General features: G+C 43.3%; 1 protein-coding gene across 5 annotated transcripts in view; it reads right to left on the bottom strand.

Annotated features, from left to right (window-relative positions):
- NAV3 (neuron navigator 3) overlaps positions 1-23,727 on the bottom strand; it is a 1,326,128-nt gene that overhangs the window by 97,107 nt on the left and 1,205,294 nt on the right. For all 5 annotated transcript variants that reach the window (XM_069629276.1, XM_069629277.1, XM_069629279.1 and 2 more), the window contains 3 exons: positions 10,661-10,835; positions 5,748-5,845; positions 5,528-5,623 (listed from right to left, as the gene is read on the bottom strand). In XM_069629276.1, the coding sequence (XP_069485377.1) occupies positions 5,528-5,623; positions 5,748-5,845; positions 10,661-10,835 (369 nt within the window). The remainder of the gene's footprint in view (positions 1-5,527; positions 5,624-5,747; positions 5,846-10,660; positions 10,836-23,727) is intronic.

The raw sequence follows: 23,727 nt of genomic DNA, 5'->3' as shown, positions 1-23,727 counted from the left end.
TTTAAAAGAATGACTGCGGTCACGGGGCTACCCCAAGAAATTGGTTAAAGACAACCTGAAGAGAGCAGCCAACACAGATAGGGAAATATGCTTGAAAAGTAAGGAAAAACAACAAAGCGATAGGTTAGTGTGTGTGATCACATTTAACCCGGTCAGTAATGACATCAAATACATTATTAACTGAAATTGGAATCTCATAAAAAATCCAGGAGCACTTTCCAACAAACCTATGTTCGCTCTCAAGCGCGTCAGCAATCTGCACCAGAAGCTAGTACATACCCTTCGGGAGCCACCTAAAGAACCCACACTCATGAACCAATGGGGTTTACCACCCATATCTGAGCACTATAAGTGTGGTAATGGTTCAGTGTGTCCATTGACCGAAACAAAACATATATTCCAACATGGCACTTTCAGATGCACATTAAAGAGCCATACCAACTGTTGCACCAAAAATGCCATCTAGATCATTGTTTGTCCATGTAATCTCCTGTACGTAGGCAAGACCACGGGGGAGGTAAGAGTGGGAATAGGGGAACACCGTTCTTGCATCTGCAATCGAGTGCCAGACTAACCTCTAGTCGAATATTTCCAAGAAAAAAAATCACAAGGATACTGATCTCAAGTGGTTTGTGCTACAAACCATAAAACCCAAAATCTGGGGGGGATATATGTCATCAGGTCTGCATAGGCTTGAACAACAATCGGTCTACCGCCTAGACACAGTACACTACAAACATAATATTTCCGTTGAGTGGAATGCCCTGAATAGACACTAAGATCCCCTCAACCTTTTTTGTAATGTAGCCCTGCGATATATGTCACTTCGGTCATCCATCCAGTAATGGCTGCCCTTAGCACCATCACAGGAGCTGGCCCCATGGTGGTATGGATGATGCGCCAGGATGCATTTGCCCTATGGGACCCCAGGCAAAGATATATATGCCTGTTATTTAGATGAAGTGACACCGCTACTTGGTTTTACCAGCATGGGAGGATGAACTACATATCCCACTATGCCCGTGGGTGTTACATGTCCGGCCCTTGTCAAGTTTGTGGGACCTACTCAAATGAATACATGTTTTCCCTGTTGGACTACATTACCCACAATGCCTCTGGCGTCCTTCATTTGGGCTGCTTTTATATCACCACTAGACGGGCCATTAGACATCCATTTTTCAATATTAGGCACTGTTAGGGTCACGGCTTAAGAGAACATCATAAACACATGCGCGCGAACACATTGGTGCATTCGCCTACTGTCGCGTAGTGTACATACACAGTCCTTTTTAATTATTCATGATTTTATGAGGATATTGGAACTGGCATCACACAGCCTGGCTATTCCCTTTTGCTGAGACATATGTGTGTGACCGTGATCCACACAGCAAGGTGAGTGACCATAGAGAAATAGCCCCAACCCAACAGGGTATTTTTGAATTAGGACAGGGTGCCCATACCGAGCACTAATGGAGGTCCTTTTCTCCTCTTCCAGTTTCTCCTTAGACAGAGATTTTTTGAATTTTCAAGATTCCACTTTGTTGACATTTAGGAAGAGCATACGGCCTGGTAAGCACACAGCATGTTTATATCACAAACAGTGTACAAAGCGGAGCAACCAACCTAGCCCTGCTTGCGTCTTTGTCTCCTTCTCCAGAGGGCATTAAAGACTCTTTGAATTAATTGGGGTCACCAATGCCTGAGCCCTATTTGTTATGTGCAGATGTCATTACTGCTTGATGCACACTAAGTAAACTCAATCGGAGCAAGTGGAAAGTAAAGGGCCAGGTAAGTATCCATAAGGGATATAAAATATGTCATTTTCCCAAACCATAAATTAAGAACTATATGTTACACACAAGTGTATGACTAAATTGTTGTCACCATTAATGGGGGATTTCCATGATTCTCCTAATCTAGAGACATATCCTACATCTATCAGACACTAATCGAGTGAAGAATTATCCATAGCAGGGATTCATCCAAGGTTTCAAGACCACCACCCGCTGAATGCACAGTGGAGGTGAGTCTTGAATATGCACCAGATAAAAGCATGTTGTTCAGACAGAGACATTAAAGGAACAGTTTGTTCAGAAATATTATTGGCCAAAAAGATGGGCAATAATAAAACAAATACCTAAATTATATATTGTTTTAAGTCCCTATGCAAAGTTTCGAGCAAATGAAGCTCAAACTTTAAAATTGCAAGCACTAGGGGGCATCCATTTTGTGAAATGGATGCCGCCTGTGCTTGTGTTTGCGGCACTAATGAAGCAAAAGCCAGCCAGCTGTAGTAAACAAAAGATACCACTGGGTGGCTTTTGCTTCATTGGTGCCGGACTCGGAGGACGGGGACCAGAGACTACAGGCGGGAATGCTGCAGCTGCATCTCGGTAAATGCTATTTTATTTTTTTAAATAAGCACTAGCTGTGTTTTGTTTTCTAAGTTTTCCGGGCTGGAGGAGCCCAGAAAACGTAGAAATAAAACCGCAGCTTTTAAAATGTTGTATTTATGTTTGCGGTAGCTTCAGCTTGGAGCCCTCAGGGATCCAAGCTGAAGCTACCGCAAACATAAATACGTTGTGTTTCAAAAACGCTGCAGTTTTTCTTTCTAAGTTTCTCGCGCACCTCCAAGCCGGAGGAGCCTGAGAAACTTAGAAGAAAAAAAAAGCAGCGTTTTTGAAACACAACCGCATTGTGTTTCTGCTGCCGTGGCTATCACTTTGGGTCTGGCACCGAAGACCCAAAGTGAAAGCCAAGGCAGGCAGAAATACAACACGGTTGTGTTTCTATGCCGCAGTGTTTCTGCCTACAGCAGCTTTCACTTTGGAGCTCTCGGGCTCCCCGGGGCTCCCTGTGCAATCCCTCATTTTCCACTGGATCCTTCTTGTCACTCCTCAAGAACTCCCTTATGCACCCTCTCCTCAAAAAGCCTTCTGTTGCCCCTTCCTGTCTGGCTGGACTACTGCAACATCCTCTTCCTGAACCTGCCTAACTCCTACCTTTGCCCCCTTCAACTAATCGAGAATAGGACTGCAAGACTTATCCTTGGCGTCAAGCCCAAGGACCACATCTCTCCAGCCCTATAATCTCTCCACTGGCTCCAAGTTACTGCAAGAATTAAGTTAAAAACCCTCTGAATCATCCACAAGGCTTTCTGGGACCAGGGACAACGCTACATGCAACTCTCTCTCTCTAAATACCTCCCTGCTAGAGCCATTTGGTCTTCTAGCTCCAACTCTCTGCAGATCAGATACTTCCCCAAGCAAAGTGGGAGGGTAAATCTCTCTCCTCCTCAGAAACAGCCTCCCTGCCATTCTTAGACTTGAGCCGATCGCTTTAAGTTTCGGAAGCTTCTCAAGACCCTCAATTTATTCTCTTGCTTCCCTCTTCCCCTCCCAGCTAATGTTACCCCTCTGCCTCTTGACTGACTGCCTGGTTCCTACAGACTTTTACAGGGGACCAGGCCCTCCCCAAAATGTCTCCCCTTGTCCTTGGTCTGCTCTGACCCCAACCTGCTCTTGCCCGTCTGTGCTTCCTCCCCCTGCACTAGCCTGGCTGGGCCGACACCTCCTGAACCCTTCCTCACACTTAGCACGTGGACCTTCTGCCCCTGCACTCTCTTCATTCCCCTGGCTCTGTCCGCCTGGCCTCCCCTGGCACTAGCCTAACCCTCTGGCACTTCCACCCCTCCCATCTCCCCTGCACTTCTGTTACTGCACTTGCACGATCCGAATGTCGCAAGGCCTAGTAGGACCATTTTTGTTTGTCATCCCTCCCCTCCCTTGCCTTGTTGCACCTTGAAACACATTGTGTATAGGCGTATTATAAAAACCCAATAAATGAAATTTAACAAAAAAAATAACCTACTTGTGTGTAAGTCTCTGGATCCATGGGATTAGATGTTATCATGCTTGCACACTGAGATGGATATATTTGCCTCTGCTGTCACAAATCCAATGTATAATGTAATGTCTCATCTATAAAATCATGCACCCACCCATATATCAAAGACTTCAGCTGTTTGCTGAAATACATGTTCTGCAGTGTAGCAGGTTCTTCGGAGTTGAGTTTCCTAGGTTCACTGAAGCTGAAACCCATGCTAAACCTTTATTGCTAAGGCACTATGCCCCTGGACTTATCTACCAAGAATACAGGACTGTGGACCTCTACCGTAGATGTAGAAAACGTATATTATTCACTCTAACTAACAGCAATAAGCAAACGAATAACCAAGCCTGTATTGAGCTCTAGAGACTCCATTTTGTGACACACCAGATGCCATCTTTTGATAGGCCCAAAAATGATCTCTAAATATTGTCTCTCTCCTGCCCAGAGCCTTGCAAAGACAGCCCAGGCCACCTCTGCCTCCTGCCAGCTCCGCACAAGCCCTTTTCTCACTGAAGTCCAGCCATTCATTGTTGCAACATTTATTATCATCCTAGAACAGATGAGCTCACTGCATTGTGTTTAACCAGAGCAGGCCCCCAGCTTGTATGCCCATTAATCTCCACACCCCCACCCCACTAGGCCACAGTCCACTGAGCCCAGGCACCACTGATATTTTGATACAGATACACATCTAACCCCTCTTATTAACCAAATGGAAACACCCACCATCGCCCTAATCCCAGACACCAATATATCCACCCTAAACCTAACACATGCCTATCCGTATCATGAGGCATCGGGTAGATCAAAAACCCACAGGGCAGGCGCTCGGGTCGGGACATGTGTTTTATCAACCTCTGGGTACAGGGGTCAGAATGCTGGTGCATCTGCCAAATGGGATCTGAAAGGCCCCATTCATGCACTCATTTGTATGTCCACCATTATGCTCTCTAAACCAATGTCTATTGTTAAGCTTAGATTAGTTAGCTATGCAAATCCTTTGAACTGCTTCGACCTTCACCGCAGAGATGAGCCCAGATGACCCATGTGCTCCCTGATCGACTCGGACTTAGCAGCCAATTGTAACCTGACATCATATATAGAGCATGCTGTGCCACCTGGGCCAACCAATTGAAACTGCTATTTCATGCTGTATGTCATTACATCACTCGTGACGTTATTTTGGTTCATAACGTTCTGCCCGTGCATTGTTTGGCGGAGTGCTCTCGGGCAGCAGAGTTCTCTGCTTGCATTTATCTTACATACATTTGTTTCACTTGCAATTATTCTCTTAGTCTCATTCCCTAGCGGGGTGTGTCAATTTATTTGGTCTCAAGTATACGTGCAATGTTGAGGACAAGCCTTCATCAGTTATTTCATAAGTTTGAGTTAGCAAGTTGTTATCCATATAAAGATGTCTTCCATAATTGTACGCTTTATTGTAAATTGTTCATTGCATCACAAAATCAGTTTATGTTGTAATCAAAAGTCATACAGCTATGCATAAACGTCATGATTCTGGGTTCCCAGTGTAAATGTCTGTCTGAATTTTGGGTTGTGCCTAGATTTGCTGTGATCAACACATATTTCCATAACATATCTCAGCAGGCATACATGTTTTCCTTTTTATAGTTACCTTGAATAGGCGTCTAATCACGCCATCAAGAACATCCCATCGTGTTTTACCGCTGACCCCAATCGATCCTATCAGGTACGTACGACTCTTTTGATCCTAGAACGGGGAAGCATGCAGTGAAATCGTTATTTACAGATATATATTGTCACCATATGCTGTAAACAAATAGTGTACACAGTTTGAAGAAACGCAATAGATGAGGTAATTATAGATAAAGTACCTTCATACGGCTGTAGCCCTTGTTAATAGAGACAACAATTCTGACACTGCGCCCGTCTCTGTGCAGTGTTCCATCGCTGCCATCATCTAATAACATATCTGGGGCAAAAACAAGAATGTCATTAAGTGCCAGGCTATTATGCAAGTTTATGCAAAAAGGAAGAGCATAATCGCCCTTGGCACTTAAGGGGTTAGTATTAGGAAGGTCTTACTGTCTGGTACATTTCTATTACACCTCGGCACAATATTGAACACTTTACATATGGAGTGGAATATTTGGATACATTTCTGAACCTACAGATGCAATGCTGTTCCAACCAAACCGAACAGGGGCCTCTAATGTGTGTTATCTGCACTGTGTCAAAGTAAACCAGTGCCAAAGAGTTATATCAACTTAATGTATACGCCAGTTGAAATTAGACATGAATTGTACTGCAGTTCTGAGTGTGAGTGGTTGTAAAAGAACAATGCAAAAAGCAAAAACTCAGCAGAGAGACGCCTGTTAAGATTTGAAAGATGAGAACACATCAGAGACGCTCCATAAACGTCTCCCCGAGTATAAGATCTGATTCAATTGAAACCTCTTTTCCATCACAACAGCGCTTTTACGGCAGGGGCCCATAAAATACAACAAAATGGTCCAACCCACAATCACCTTCGATCCTGCAACACTGTATTTGTGACAGTCCCAGGTTTTAACAAGAAATGGCAAGGAAAGCCCTCCTTCCAGGGGTGGACTGGGAACCAAAGAGGCCCTGGCAATAATGTTCAAAGTAGCCCCATTTTACACATGTGCAGCAATCCCAACCCTTTTCCTATGGGATAATGGGATAATTTGGAAACACCACACAAAAGAGGCCCAGGATGCAGAGGTCTACCGGGAAAACTCCAGAGTTCCCAATAGGCCAGCCCACCCTGTCTCCTTCTAATTTTTAGCAACCAACTTTTCTTACTCCATAACCGGCATTTTGGATGATCACATGAATTTCAGGAAACCCCTCAAAGCATGACTGCTTTCTTGACAAAAGAGAGGAAAGAAATGATACGCTCACACCAGAAGAATGCCCCACAGCAGCATTATACTAATATCCTGTTTTGAGCACATTCCCCAGGCTGATCCACCGACAATTAGAACACACCTGAACAATCCCCCTCTATTATTAGTAGCTAGAATAATCTGAGGGCAATTAGGGCCCCCTGACCAGATACATACCAGATATCGAGGATCCCTGTGGGATGTTACCTTACTAACCTGCTCCTTACTTCTTTCTCCCACCTTACAATACACATTAATTTCACTGAATGGGGGTGTTTACACTTCTCCAGCCCACACCAACTCCAGCGGAGCTGTGCTGAGTTTATTCATAACTCTGACATACATCTAACATTCCACTGCAAGCCTTACACCCACAAACACCGCCCCACACCCCTCTACTGACAGAATAAGCTGCTTGCTTACAATTTGAGCCTCCCCTGTGGACACAACCACCCCCAGTGTCCCCACCAGGAAGGACTTAAAAAAATGTCAACACAAAGATAACAATCTACACTCATCAGTGCCTCTCTTGTCACATGCCACTGCCTCGCTTCCAACTAACCTGCTCCCCTCTCACTTTCTTCCTAAACTTTGAACCAAGAAGAATCAAAATGGCAGACACCATGCTAAATAATGCTTTTTATTACAATACATAACATTTTTATCACAGTAGGAAGTCTAGCATCATTACAAAACCCAAAGCAGGCCGACAACTCTGAAAATCAATATACACGTACAAAGCGCACTGCACAGTGAGTTCATGCAACTAGAGGATACAAGCATGACAATTTCCACATATGCAGTTTGCTGAGCTGTTGGTGTGTTAAATATTCCTTAAAACATGCTCGCGCTTATGCTACTATTGAAGCTGGTGGTGAGAGGTAGCATGCATTTTGTTCTGCACAGGATGTGAATCTTTCCGTAATACTGTAATTGATTTGCTATTGTACACATCCACATGGAGTTAGCTATTATACAATATCAGGTGTACAGCATTTGAGTGTGACTGCCATTGCCCCACTGTTTCTAAGTGAAGCAAATGGACTAGTGAAGTAATGAACTGCAGTCTCTACAGTAATTTGTGATGACACACATTCCCTATGAGGAGCATTTACATGTTAGTCAACCGTGCTGGCCAATGAGATACGACACACAAAAACAGGCCCAAACTCAAGCGTAGTCAACTTATAAATGTGCCAAAGACCACACACATGTTCATGCACCATCCCACACATAACAGACAGAGTTGCAAGAGAGAAAGTAACTCAAAAACCTATCCTCCCAGCAAATGCTGAACATCCAACACCAGAGAATTAGGCCACCTCATGCCCTCCACATGGCAGCCATCAGTAAACCCTGAGCAATGATCAGAAATCACAGACACCAATAAATTACTTCTGCCAACCACAAACAAACATGCATGTGGGGTGATCCTATAAGCATTCTAGCCCCAGACAGAACTTGACACAATGCCCACCCACAATCTTAAACCATGGCATTGTTCTCTCCAGACAAGACCATAATCGCACAGATTTTCATGCATCACATACACAAAACCAGACTGCTAAGTGGGGAAGGGGCCTATAGGTCCATGACCCACTGGCATGATTTTACCTAACTATCTTGAAATCCATACCAAGAGGGCCCCTGGGTACCCCATCCCTCTGCTAGTTCTAATCACATACTCTACGCTCAATCCAGTGCATCAGTGTTCACTGAAAACAGTGATATTGGGGACACACAAAGTGTGGTAGTGGAAGAGACAATGAACTGTAGAAAATGAAAATAATCACGTATAGCTAGATTAGGTTACACGGGGAAAGCTATAAAATAGGGATTACGAGTTAGAAATTTGAAGGATTTGCATATTGGCTGAAACGAGCAGAACATGTTTAGCCATAACTACAACAATTAGTGTGGGTATTATGAGTAACCTGAAGGTGTCTCACCCACTAGTCCTTGGGATCTGTCATCCAGGTGGCCAGGACACAGCCCCCACTTTTGGATCCAGTTCTTGGGGGTGGACCAGTGTGGGAGGATCACCTGGATGAGGGGTTCTCGGGGAGTGGAAGTGGGACACCGTAGGGTGAGACGCGGTATCTCCTTCCTAATAACACCTTTTCCCAATCCTACCAGGTAGGATACCTAGTAATCCACCCCCACTTTCTGACACAAACACTTTCTCACATACAGTTCCCTGTGAGTGACAACGTACTAACACCAGAGCGTATACCTGACATGTCCCAACACCATGGACAGGCAAGGTCAGGCAATTATGGATTGTTACACACACTTGACTTCCATCACACTTCCCCACACAGATAAAAGGCAGAGCAGGAAAGCACACTCTGAGCGAGGCAAACCAAATGAGGAAACACCAGTTCCAAGATGGCAGTTTAGTACAAGGAGAAAGACGGTGAGACCAGAGAGAGTCACAAGGAGGGAAGTACCCGCAAACTCTAAAAACTGTTACATTTGTGAGCCTTGGATGTAAGAAACCGAAGACCATGAACTAAGGCTGATCAAACCTGCATAGTGTGTCAGAGGTACATGGGGCTCTTCCGCATTGATAATCAAGGCGGGGAGGAGCGATTGCCGCCATGGTACTGTCCTTGGCTCCAACAACAAAGCGGTGTCAGAAAAGACAGCACAATCATTGAGTCAGAGAGACTGATACCAAACCAGCTTGTGTTTTGAACCAAGGTTGCAAGTAGCAAAATTGTACAAAGAGAAGAGTGTGTGAGGCATTTGAAAAGAGTGACATGGATATAATTGGAATGCAAAATAAGTAGTTGAACTTTATAATTGAACTTTGGGAGGCCAAGAAAAGGTACCATACACAGAGTGGTCCGGCGCCACGTGGTTGCTCATTTGAAAGTCTCAGTTAGCTATCCAACTGATGCTGTGTGGGAGTAAAAGGAATATTGAGATTGGAGTGGTCATGCAATGGGTCAAGCTAAACCGTATGTACATTGAAAAGCCTTTGATAGTTTAAAGTACATCACAATTGGTGCGAGCCCGGTTGAGTGAGACTAATTAAGTGAATGAAAGGGATCTGAGCCCGACTGAGGGGGATCCAGGGTGAACACCCACATTGAATCCTGGAAAAAGGAAAATAATGTTTTTGTGTTGTTTTTGTATACCAGACCCTCTGAGTCAAGAGACCTGCAAGAAGTAAAGAGGCCTGGACACAGAAGGTCTTGAACTGTGTAAATGGAACTGTATCGTTGTGCCGCAGAACCAGAGTGTGTGCTTTGCCCGATTGAACCGCCTTGTCCAGTGCCGAAAACATGGGAAAGGAAGGCCAACGTCCCGAACATCCTGACATTTCTTTCTTTTTTATGAACATCACCCCACATTATTTGTAAATTAGTAGGATTGGCAATCGTTTTTTTTAAGTATAGGCACTTTCATTTTGTCAAGACTCCACTAAGACTGCATTATTATTATTTGATGGTCAGAGCTTGATCCCATCTTTAGATTTAGGTTCAGATAGGCGTTTATCTCACCCTTGTCAAATTTCAATAAACACCCTTGAACTGTGTTCACTTGTGTCTGTCTTATGTTGATACCATGCCTTCCTTACAGTATGTATTGGATGAACAATGTATTCGCTTTCAGACAAAAAGATTCAGCAGGACAACAGTTAGGGGCTAGATGACTTGTAGTAATTTCTAAAAAAAATAGTACAATTGACATCCCAAAATTGATCCCAACTAAAGCTACTGAAAATACCTCAATCTCCATGACATCAAAGAAAAAAAACATCTCATAAATGATCACGATAACACCGTAGTGACAGCCAGTCAAAATTGGTAAGTAGAGTTTTGGACACATTATTATCAAATAAAAGTTTTGAAACGAAAAGGCATACACACCTGATGTCACTGTATCTGTGATGTTTAAATTGTTCAAAGAAAGCCCCAATGATTGTCGAGATGAAGATGAGGAGGCACTACTTGATGATTCTGATGAGGGCCGTGCAGTTTTTGACGGATTTCCAGTTTCTGCCTTTAATCGGTCGTTTTCTGCTTTTAGTAGCTCAATTTCATTCTGCAAGAAAAATCAATTATATTCAATTTGGAAATGTTGAGTCTTTGTATTGGCAGGCATTCCCTGAAAGTAGACATTCTACTGCTAAATCCAGGTTGGAAGGATGCATGAATATCAATCTGTAATAATATTTTCAAATGTCGTCATAATCATGTTGTAGCTACACAATGTTCACTAGCATAGTCATTGAGGCACCTTAGATGACTAGGTCCTTTTTTCTGTGTAGTGTTTTGCCTACTTCATAAGTATTTTATTTTCCTGATCATGTTACTGATTTGATAGTTCATTTGGGAAAGGTTCTATCCTTGAGAGGGTTCACCCTCTGCACCTCCTATGCCTACCATTGTTGCATATATTTCCCGGGACTTCCCTTTACCTGGCCCCTTGGATTCCCTGGTTTCTTTGCTTCTTGTACTACCGAAGACAGACTCTAACTTTAGAGCTCTAGATCAGTGAGGTTTCAGGAATGGTAGTTGAGAGGTATTCAGGTGAGGCTGTGGGGCTTACCAAAAAGGGAGTTCAGCTCAGCCCCGATATTGTATTTCTTAAAGCTGAAATAAAAGGTGAAACCTGCAACATGGCACCTTTCCTCTGTAGAGGGTGTTACAATATGTTGGTGATGAGACAATAATGGGGCAGTGAACCAACGCAGGCACAGCACTTGAATGGCCCCACATCTTTTTAAGCCAAATGACAAATGCACTTTCCCACCATCTTCGATCAGTGTAAGTTCTTCTTGGCTCACGGCAAATCCAGAGTATGGAATCAGGCACAAAGCACTCAGAGCCCTGGCATCAAGGAAGGGATCGTAGATCCTCCTTCTCCATGCAAGGAGGTCACTGGTGCTGGTGACACCGATGGGTGTATGCACATGTGTCAGGATGCTACACTTCATACGATATGGTAAATGAAGTTACAAAGTTACCAAACCACAGGCAAACTGAGTCCAACCTGTGTAAAGGTATGTTTTGCATTGTATGGCTTGGCAGGTAAGGGACTACCTTGCAAAGTCTGACTAACCTTTCAATGTAAATTATGTGGGAAATTCCACCCATGCAATACTGGTATGGGTGTCTTCATATTCTGCTGTAGTTAGGAAGTTTAGCCTTGCATTTGAACATTGGGACCTGAGTCAGACATTACTGTGTGTCCTCTTGTCAGGATACATCCATGACTAAGGTCATCCCGTCAAGACAATCAAGGGGATGGGGCACTTCAGCACATTTTATATGTGGACGTGACATGCGTCAAGTGAAATCTGGAACCAGGTGGGACTTATGTGCCATCCTACATAGCTGATTAGAGTGTGGATATCCTGAAGATGTTCAGCCGCCTTCCAGTTCAACCCTGGAGATGTCCAATATGCTGGGTCCACCATTTATCTATCGCAATCAGGAAGTTCCACTCATCAATTGGGAGGCATGGAAGCAAGGTTTTATGAAATATGTTCTTGTTGTCTACGTTCACATATACAGCACTGAGAGGAAAGGTGCTCTTCTCTACTCTTCTATACCAGTGCCTCGTGACAGAAAAGCAGAGGGTACTTGATAAACTGCCAACAAAAAAAACAAAACATTAGGCTGTTGAATATAATAGCAATGTGTTGTTGAGGAACATTTAGAAATTAGATAGACATTGGGCCTCGCCAAAAGTCTGGCGGTAACCCTGCCGGTAAAACTGGCAGGTTGCTGCCGGACTTGCAAATATTACCAGCACCTGGATTGCTGGAAACACCAGGGGATTACAACCCCACCATTCTGGGAATTCAGGCGCCGGTAATTGTAAATCCCCATTCCCATTTGGGTCCCAAAGGACTCAAATGGGAATGGGGACCACGTAAGCACGGGCACTGTTAATAACAGTGCCGGTGCTTCCGTAAAACACTTCGGGTCAGACCTGGCGGGCGGGACAGCACCCGCCTTCAGAGTCGTACTGTGCCAGCCTGGTCACAACAGTGCCGGTAGGCTTACCGTCACCGTTGTGACCAGAACGGCATAGTTAGAATGAGGCCCATTATCTACCCAAGATCAACCCTATAATGGAAAGTTACACATTTGGAAGGAGAGAAAGAAGCAGAAAGAGACACTTGATGATCACTTAATTGTGCAATGGGGTTAGGACATTAACTTCAACTTTGGTGCCACACACAATAGTCACACTCAGAAACAATTCTTCATAGATTGCAACAGTCAGAAAGCAAGGGGACACTTCATCCTAGATCAGGGTATTGATGCTAAGGAGATGGACGACACAGATAAATGTCTTAAATGGAGATAGTTGGATAGCATAAAGAGAGTCACTGAGGCAAATATCCTCAGTGGATGCTGGAAAGAACAAGGATTAATGGAGGAGCAATCCTAGATGAGGTGCCAAAAACTGCTTCATGTGTTCCAGTTGTCACTTGGCCAATGACTATTATGACTTTAAGATTATTGTTTAGAGAATATGGGAAACAGGTATACACGATGCTGCATGAACATCAAGTGAGGTTCTGCACATTATTGAGGAAGGAGGTGATGAAGTGTACACCGTGAGTGAAATGCACAGCAGCACATGTTGAAGAAAGGCACACACAGAAGTCAAATTGTAGACAGTGACTCAGATTATAGTCTCATCAACATGTAGTGCTGGCAGAAGCATTTCAATGGGTGTCTGTTATGTGAGTCAGGTGTTTCAGACAATGTATGGGGTGACAAGCACATTTGCATTTTGGGAGAGTTTGTTTACTTATTTTAAGTCAAATGAAGGAGGGTAGAAAACTGTACAGAGTTGATGGCCAAACCTAACCTGATAGGATGGGAACCGAAAGCCAAATTAGAAATCAGGCAAGATTGAAATACAACAAGGCTGGTCATGGTGGTCATGGAAGGGACTGAGGCCAAACCAATATCCACAGGTAGCGTAGACTGTGCTGCCCTAGACATTTAGAAAGGATTTAAGGTTTGTTAATGGTAACTACACGTGATCAAGCTCGAAACGGATGCAATGTCTGTTGTATGTAAAGTCAGAAAGATACAACTGGCCTTACAGGATGATATTTTGGCGGAACTAGAGAAAATACAGCAGGAACACAACATAGATTTGGTGAATGCATGGGGATGGGTCAGTCCATAGTTGTGGTGTGGTAATTGAAGCCTGGGTGATACCCTGCCTTGGCTAGAGAGGCCCCAAAAGGTATACCACTACTAAATGATTGTTCTTCCGAAGATTGTTACATTTGTGATTTGCTTACAGATTAGACAACATCAGAATTCATTCAATGGCTCATATGGCTTTTAGCAAACCCATAGGTCTGTTCCATTGCAAACAGATGCCTTTTTCATTAGTCAACATGTACAGTGTTTTCCAGAGGATGATATGATAAGTGATTTATAATTCATCTGTACACAAGTGTTTCTAGGCGTGACAAGACAAGGAAGGGGAGACAAAGGGAGGACAAAACAAACGATCTCACAAGGCCTTGTATCATTCGGATCATGCACGTGCAAGGGGGAACGGAGAGGAGAAGCCAGGGGATGGAGGAGGGGAGAGAGTGCTATAGGCAAGAAAGATGCAATGCCTCTTCAGTAAAATGGGAGGCCTAAATTGCCATCAAGTTAATATTGTATTTATTGTGAGCTGAGGGACAAAAGAAAAGTGTGGTAAAGGCATTACACATTCTTGAGGATGCAGGGCTGAGGTTAATAAGCCTTGATAAGTGTATGCTTAAGCAGAATGTTTTCAATCATTTTGGGTATGAGCTTTCAAAGCATTTTATTGATTCGAAGTGGGACAAAATATCACCCAAGTGTAAATAGTAGATGGCATCCTTTCTGGGCCTGATTGAAGTTCCCAGTAAATTTGTGAGTACAAATTCTGAGAATACCGGGGCTCTGCAAATGTTACCTAGTAAGGGAATTCGATGTCAGTGGTCAGTGAAATATCTGTAAGAGTTTTAAGGGTACAAGGGCAAATGTGAATACTCCTGTTCTAACTGGTGCTGATGAAAATCATTGTGGTGTTGGAGCCATCTTGATACGGAGGAGGACACAAGAGTGTATACTGTTGCATTTGCCTTATGAGCACTTCGGGTCTCAGAGAAAAGGTACTCAGTTATTGAAAAATAGGCCTTTGGAAGTGTGTGTGTGTGTGTTACATAGGATCAAAGCTTATCTGTTGTGTAAAGCCTTCACGATATGAAATAATCGCAAGACACTGCAGGCCATTATGTCCAGCAAAGGGATTGATATTGTCTCATGCAGAATTGTCAGCTGGGTGACTGGGCTGAAGGCTCTGGATTTTAAGGTGAAGCACACTGTGGGAAAATTGAATGTGGTAGTTGATATTTTGTCAAGGACCTTAGAGAGAGCCCATGTGAAATGTAAAGCATCCCAGCATGATGAGTATGTGTTGAATGTGAAACTATTCAGGAACATAATGGGAGAGCTAGCTGTGATTAAGGGCAGGTTAGAGGGAGTATATCAGTTAGTTTCCACATTGGGAGTACATGATAGGATTGTAGCTTTGGGACATGAGTCATCTAGGTATGTCAAAAACAAATGTTTGACAAGAGGGGACTACTGGTGGCCTAGCATGAATGAAACTGCTGAGAGAGTTGTTAAGGAATGCTGTGTCAAGACAGCAATAAGGTGGGGTCTCCATAGGCCTGACCTAGTGCTGTTCAAAAGGTTCAAAGCATCCCTGGGAGGAGGTGGGCCTTGATATTTTGGCACCCACATTTCAGATGTAATGGCTCTCATGTAATTGTAATCCTAATTACCTGATATATGTACTCTCCCTGTCATCCGCTCAAAGGCTTTAATCAAATGCCTACAGTCTCTGTTTGGAAGTGAAGGGAACCTCTCTAGATTTGTGACTGAAAAAGGAACAAAATAAAAAGTGGTAGAGATCCAACTGTTCTTGGGGAAAATGAGATTGTGCGCTCTTGCACAGCAATGTATCATTCATCAACCAATGGGTGTGTACAATAGTTCAACCACATGTTAATGGATGTTATTGGAATTGCAAGTAGTATAGAGAGAGATTTAGTGACTGTCACAACAAAGAGGTTCTATCAATTTAAACTGGCTCACCATGCCGCCAGGCAGGTATCTCATTTCGAGGTGCTTTGGTACAGTAGGTTGAATTCAGACTTGTGTCTGTGCTAGTTGAACAGCACATGTTTGATGAAGATGGACAGATAAATGGGGCAATTCTAAAGATGTGAAGATAAAAAAGTGCAAAAGTTGTTGTGGTAAACCTAGATGATCTGAAGCTACCAATACATGTTTTTATTGTTGACATTTCTCATTGGCATCTAATTTAAGAGACCACCCCAATTAAATTAACTCCAAGTACTGACAGGAATGCTGGAACCGCATTTGGCTATCCTCTAAAGCAAAATAAATTCAGAGTATTGGGAGTACATGATAGGATTGTACCTTGCGACATGAGGCTGTTTGAGTCACATACATATATATCACTTGTTATAAGGCAAGCAGAATTAACTTTTAAAATCCAAAGATTCTGCATTTCATGTGCCTGTGTGTGTGTGCAAGAGCTGCTCCATCTGGCATTGGAAAGCCTTGAGAATAATGAGCTGCAGTGAGAGGTAACTTAACAAATTTACATACACCAAACTTAGTATTACACCTGAAATTACATGGCCACGGTAGTGGCCATGTAGTTATGGTTAAGTTGCTGTTTCCATAGGAAGAGCACTTTTTTGGTGGCTTAAACATTGGCTTCCCCTGGATGAATCCTTACCAGTGCACGGTGGTGGCACGAGTTATGGTTGCTTAGGTGACATAAAACAAAGAGGATAAAGATGTGATTGCGGCAGTGAAGGCATCAATGACATGTGTGATGGCATCTTTCATGTCCGGGGTAGTAGTGGTAGCAGTGGAGAGTGCTGATGGGGAAAATGGGTGCTTAGCCTACCATAACTGCTGAATTTCAGAGGTTTTTAGATTTTACTTGTAATCATAATGTCCTTTTAACAAAGTTTTTGTAGTGAATGGCGTAGGTTTTTAATAGGGCAACTTAACCATAACGTCCCTTTAGCGAAGTTTATTTTGTAGTATATATACTAGCATTGTGCAAATGCTCCACCATTAAACAAATACACCATGGAGGAAGGTTGAGCAATAATACAAGAGAATTCCATGCCATATGTTGTGCACTATTATGAATACGTGTACTTCAACGTTTGTGCATCAACAATGCCCATGGAAGCTACTGTAAGACTCAAATTAATAAGGAATATCTCTGAAAAACTGTGCTAAGGATGCACCAACACAAATTGTGGTTTTCCAGTTTGTTCTTGTGCACATGGAAGCCTTAACTAAAATCTTAATGAGTTTCTGACTTTAAGTATCTATCATTACCTAAGCCTTTTTTTAAAAAACAATTCTGCATTGTCCTAATCTGTGATATGCAACATACCAAAACAGCTAGCCAGTCATGGTTTCAATGCTATCATCCTGTCAAAGGCAATGCATGGTATTTTTAAATGTAACACTCTCCTGCAAATGTCAATGGTTGTGAAAAAATAGATGATGTTCGTATCCTGTCCTTTTCGGTATAGGTCCTGGAATAGGTAGTGCACTTCCTGTCACAATATTGCTGACATGCAAATGCTTGTATGTGGTTATTTTATTGCATGATCGAACAACAGAACACTTGGTTGGGGCAGACAATAACCGACCTTCTTAATCCAACATCAAATTCTGAAACTGCATTCTTGGGATTTTCAGGATAGATGGCAAAGAGCATATTTTGATATTTATATAAGAGAGCAACGCGGTTGGGCCTGCACATGTTAAGAACTTTATGTTGACTCATTTTGCAATATGGTAAATTATGTGTTAGGATTTTCACTTTGAAATAACTATTATTTCATACCTTTCAATCTTTATTTTCGGTCATCAAAATCAAAAATGTGATCAAAACGACCAAAAACCTTCTTTCATCCCTTCACATCAAGCAATTATTAATATCCTTCTGTTTTATGGTTGCAATAAGTGGGTTTATGTATTTGAGATGTGGATGTTCATACAGAAGTAATACATTATATGATGGCTTTTTGGCTAGCAGTCTTATCTTCAATGGCATCTAACTCTTCCTTCCTTGGTATGATCAAGCAGGTCTCAAAATGTACTTTACAGATTGTCCCTGTTCTTCTTAGCTGATGAAAGCCATGAAGCAAACGTATGGCCCCTAAGCAACCTATTGTAAGTGGTCCCTGAAAATGAATCAAAGAGGAACGGTTTTGTGTCTGGATATGAATGACAGAATCAAACGTGAAGCATGTCATGCAGTTTCCAAGCTTATACATGTTGGCCATGTCCTTAAAATAAGAAATGTGTCATTTCTGATAGCTCAATGATTGAGGTGCTAGCCTCAGCTATAGGGCACTGGCGACACTGACTTGCCTCAACCTGCTTCTGAAGCCAATACATGAGTACCATTAAACTGGGCAGACATAACAGCATTCATTACAGAGTTTAGGATCAGGCCAAATTTGACATAACGCGCTAAATAAAAGCAAACATTATGCTGTATTTCAATACCACTGCACAACAAATAGTATTAGAGCTAATGTCAATGGACCTTGTGAAAAAAAAATACGCAAATCAAACAGATTTAGAGTAGGATTATACACATCAGTATATATTAAACCAGAGCATGTGATGCAAAACAAAGCATGTGGAAATAACAGCTTCATTGTCTAAATATGATCCACATCATGTGGCCATCCTGTACTAAAGAGCTTATTCAAGTTTGTACCCAGGCTCATAAATATCGCTAGAAAGATTTTCATGTTCTAACACGGTCATTCTCCAAAATATGTGGTGTTAACTGGCATTTGTAATACCCATCCCATATCTTATCTGTCACTCTAGCCTTCCAAACACACGGCTGAACTGCTCACACAACTGCCAGTAAAACATTTTGATTAAAACCTAGAGTGACAGGTTCAGCAGCCTGTCTGGAAGGTTTTTCTTAGCTAAATCCTCTGTGGTGCTGAGTGATTATGGAATTTACAATAATTGAAAACCGAGGCTAAGCAAAACCTCGCACCAACTAGATTTACTGCTTAACCGCTCCACGGAGCACAGCACAGAGCCAATGCTTCTGTTTTAGAAGGGTGCACATCCCACTAAACACCGTATGCAAATACAGCTGTGCTAAACAAGTACTTAATTAATGCCCATTGCAAAGCCACTTAGCTTCCCGGGACCAAATTACTCAATCCCCTTGGTTCACACGGCACAGAGCAGGCAGGCTCCTCCCTCCAACAGCAGCCGTGGGATTTGTGCCCCAATATACAAATATATGACTGTTTCTGCGCAAACACACAGTTGGCAGAGGCACAGCTGTGACCCACTCCGTTTTCCTCAGAATAGCAGGGACATGAGAGTCAAAATGATGTTAAAATTAGATGGGCCACCAATTTAGGGGTGCACTATGTAACTGTCTATGTACTCCGAAAGCAGAGGGCCCCATGGTAGTTTCATGTGTCATTCCTCTCTGCCGTTCAATGTGTGTGTCACCTTAATTATGGCACATAAACATCCTTCCTGATGCGTGTGGTTTGTTGATACACATCATGCAAACAGGGAACACTTACTCCCAACTGCTTGGAGCATGCACACATCTAAATGAGGGAACCCTATTTGTTGTTACAGGAGAAATTTGGGGGCCCCAAACCAAACAATATTGACATATAGCACAGGGCTATGCTCAACAATCAGGGCATATAAACATAATCAATTAATGTTGCACAATCAAATAAAACCAACCTATCGCCATGGCATTAATAAACTGAACTTTGCAAAAACCCAACTTTGGTTTTTCGGTTAAGTATACATTACCCTTAAATGATATCTGGCGGATAGCGCAGTTTTTGTTCCAGGCATGGAGCAGCCTGTACTTTGAAAGATGCAATTCCGAGAGGGAGGACACAACTTTTCACCACTATGTGGCTAGTACATTAAGTACTGTTAAACTGGGTTGAAATACCACATAGTGGAAGGAATCCAGTCGGGATTACGTTAAACCCATGGTCCCTATTGAGCCACTGGTGGTCTACTTAGCAGTGGTTGTGCGCCTTCGATGTGCACCACTCTAAACCTACATAATCGGTGTAATCTTTCTACAAGATAGTGCTGGACATCACCAAAGGTCCCCCAGAGTAAACCCCAACCACGGGAAACTGCCAGACCTCATCCCGAAGCAAGTAATTCTTCTGCCCTGCTAGGATGATTCCTTCCCAGTTGCCACTTTGTTCTTGCTGTTCATGTCATCGTTCTTTGTCTTCTTATTTGTATGTAGGCTTCTCTTTAACCACCTTGCTGCCCTCGCTCAGCTCCAGTCATACTGCCTGAATTACCAGCCTTCCTCCATATTCTGCCCTAGAAGACCCTTCTGAGCCCAGGACCTAAAATTCCAGAGGCTTTTCTCTGCTAATGCTTTTTCCCTCTTGGGACATTTATGTTGGAGTTACCCTTGTGGCCCAGTGTTCCAGAAAGACATTGGGGAGCAATCAGATGTAAATATGGGGATGCAACGTCCAACACGTAAGAGAAAATATAGGCTTCGGGACTGCAATTAACATGGGTGACTTTACCATTTTATTTGTTTCTGCCATTATCTAGAGAGTCCATGGACTGCCAAGTATGTGGCAGGGTGAGGTAGCAGAACAAATATTAACCAGTTTATCAAGAAGCGCCATGTTCCGCCATGTTATTTCAGTGTCTCATTTTGAATTATATTCTGTTTCTGCTGCATCCTAGAGAGATTTCAGGCGGCAGAGTAAGAGGCAGGTTGACCCGGCAGACAAATATTAGCTATTATTCTAAGAGGTATGCCTCTGTTACACTTTCTCATGAAATCCTTCCCATGGGAGTTTGGCATAGGCAGACAAATATGAAATAGCAACAGGCACATACTTTAACGAGGGAGAGCAGCAGGTGTGGGGAATAGCATGGGATGCCAAGATATCTGGTCAAACGGAAGTGGAAGGACTTGCATCTAGTTTGTAGTTGAGGAAGGCACAGCAATATCTCAGTCTTCGTATTGACAGGGCATGATTAGGTTGTCTGCGGGAGAATGCACATCGGAATGTAACCTGTCATTGTTCTAACCAATCAGAATAGGGCAATGTACTGACCAATTAGGATAGCACAATTTATGGGTTACATGTCTTTATATCGAAACATTTTATGAAGAATGCACTTATAACAAAACTTTTATAATGAAAAATATAAAACATTTTCTTTTTATTTTTTTTCTTGGAGGATGTCCCCGCCCCCCGAAACCCATGTTTCCCACCCCTAAAAACCTACCCCAACCATTTCTCAACAAGATTTAACCCTTTACCCTAGCCCTAAATGCATTCTTCATAACATGTTTTGTTATAAAAGATGTGATATATGTTCATTCTTTATAGCATTTTCGTTATAAAGACTGCATACCAATTTATGCTGGCTTAGGTTTTATGTAGGCAGGATCCAGTAGGATGATTAGAATGTATTTACAAATAATGTTTAGATTGTATTCTAATTTTGTGTTTTTCATCTTTAACTACTACTGTCTGGTTTGGGTGTGTCAAGAGCTTTCAGAGAGCTTTCAGATTTGAAGTTTCACGAGACGCTTAGACCTCCCGGCCCGCCAATTCCATTTGCATTAAAGTTGTGTTTTCTACAATTTGGGCCCTCTCCTCATAGTTCAGATTTTCTTGAGGGTCTACACAGGGTGGTCCAATACAGCAATCAACCCCATCTATTCCCATGGCGCTGATCCAGGAACATGGCATTAAGTGGAACATTGGGGCAAGACCACTCACCAGATTAATGACAAATCTAACAGGAAGTACTATATAACAAGTTTTGGGTATTCAAATGGGGAAGTCTGCCTAGTGAAGGTGGCTTTACCAAATTAAATTCATCTATGCCTTGGTTTTTAGAGTATCACAAAAACAAGAAGAGAAACAGTTCAATACTTATAGAGCTCTTTCAAAAAGTCGGGAACATGTATATTTACTTTCCTATTCATCGCTATCCCTACAATCCGGTGTGCAGTGTTCCTTTCCTCTATTTTCCCCTGATGAGATTAACAGACAAGTCTGATCTATGAAAGTCTCATCAAAACAGGTTCTTCCCTGTTTGTCCCAAACCATCAAGGACCATAGTGACACCCTCGCTCCTGCTCTTGCAGACTTCTGCAACCACTCCTTTGCCACTGAGCCTTCCCATCCCATCCGAAGCACTCTTTTGTGCACCCCCTTCTCAAGAAACTCTCAGTGGACCCCTCCTGCCCAGCTAATTATCGCCCAATCTCTATCACTCCTTTCCTGGGCAAACTCCTGGAAACGCTGGTCATCTGCAAGTTTAACCTCCACACTGACTCTGTTGTTTGCCTCCATGACCATCAGTCTGGCTTCAGAGTTGCCAGAAGCACGGAAACTGCTCTCCTGAACATCCGTGAAGACTTGCTCTCTAAGCTTGATTATAATCTCCCCCCTGTCCTCATCCTACTCAAACTCTCTTCTGCCTTTGATATGGTCAACCATGCCATCCTGCTCAACAGGCCCTGTGATAACCTGGGTATCACTGACCTGGCCCCGACCTGGCTTACTTATTTCCCCTCTGATCAACCCTCCCAGGTCCAACTTGGATCCTTCCTGTCCTATTTCTCACTCTCTGCTTGTGGTGTTCCCCAGGGGTCTAATCTCTCTCACTGGTTCTTAAATCAATGACTGGAACTTCTTGCTCACTGCATTATTGCTCTCTGCTCCAACTTTCAGTGCTATGCGGATGACACCCAGCTCATATTCAGGCTCCTCTCTGCCACCTCTTCTCCCTCTCTTATCTCTAGCTGTCTATCTGCAATCCAGGAGTGGTGTGCCACCAACAAAATCTGCCTTAACGCCAGTAAGTTAGTGATCCTCCTCATCGGCACCCCTGCACCTTCCTTTACTGTAACCCTCTGGTCAGCCTCCCTTGGCCCTCTTCTTGCTCCCACCTTTGAGGTTAAGAACCTCAGGGTCATCACCAACTCCACACTTTCCATTTCTCCACACATCTCTGATGTCTCTAAGAAGTCAAACTACCAACTGCACCTCCCCATGGGGTATTCTTCCTTTCCTCTCCTTCCTCCAGAATCTCACTGTCTCTAGAGCTCAGGTTCTCTCTAGGCTGGGCTACTGTAACAGCCTCTTCTTAAATCTCCCTGCTACCATGCTTCACCCTCTGCAACTCATCCAGAACAAGACTGCAAGTCTTGTCCTTGGCCTCAAGCCCAGGATCGTATCCCTCCAGCACTGAAACGTCTGCATTTGCTCCCACTGGCTGCAAGGTTTAAGGTCAAGACCCTCTGCATTGTCCACCTTCTGGGGCCATTATCAAGGCCTTCTGGGGCCTGGGTCCACTTTACCTTCAACTCTCCCATTGGAAATACTTTTCTACTCGAGCTCTTCATTCCTCCGCCTCCAACTTCCTCAAAGTCAGTCATTTCTCCAAGCAACGACTACTTGGAGGTAGATCTCTCTTCAGCTGGGGCCTCCCTCTGGAACAGCCTCCCTGCCTCTCTGAAACTTGTGGAGAACAATCTTCAGTTCCGGAAGCACCTAAAGACCTTCCCTTTGCTTCTGCCTTCTCTCTTCCTCTACCCTTGCTGATCTCTTCTGCTTCTGCATTGGGCACATGGCTTCCCTCTGAATTCAGTCCCTGATCCCTGACCACTCAGCTGCATACCTGCACTGCCCACTGGTAACTCTCTGCACTTGGGTCTGTATCTGCAACACTACAGTCCCCTTACCTGTTGTCTGCACTTAATTCTTGCACGTGCCTCCTGCTCTCCGCACTAGCTGTTGTTGTTTTGATCTTGTGTTACACACTTCCCAGTCTTC

The sequence above is a fragment of the Ambystoma mexicanum genome, chromosome 12 (assembly GCF_040938575.1).
Source record: "Ambystoma mexicanum isolate Mex_15411 chromosome 12, UKY_AmexF1_1, whole genome shotgun sequence".
NCBI lineage: Eukaryota > Metazoa > Chordata > Amphibia > Caudata > Ambystomatidae > Ambystoma > Ambystoma mexicanum.
This window is presented reverse-complemented; position numbering and strand designations above follow the sequence as displayed.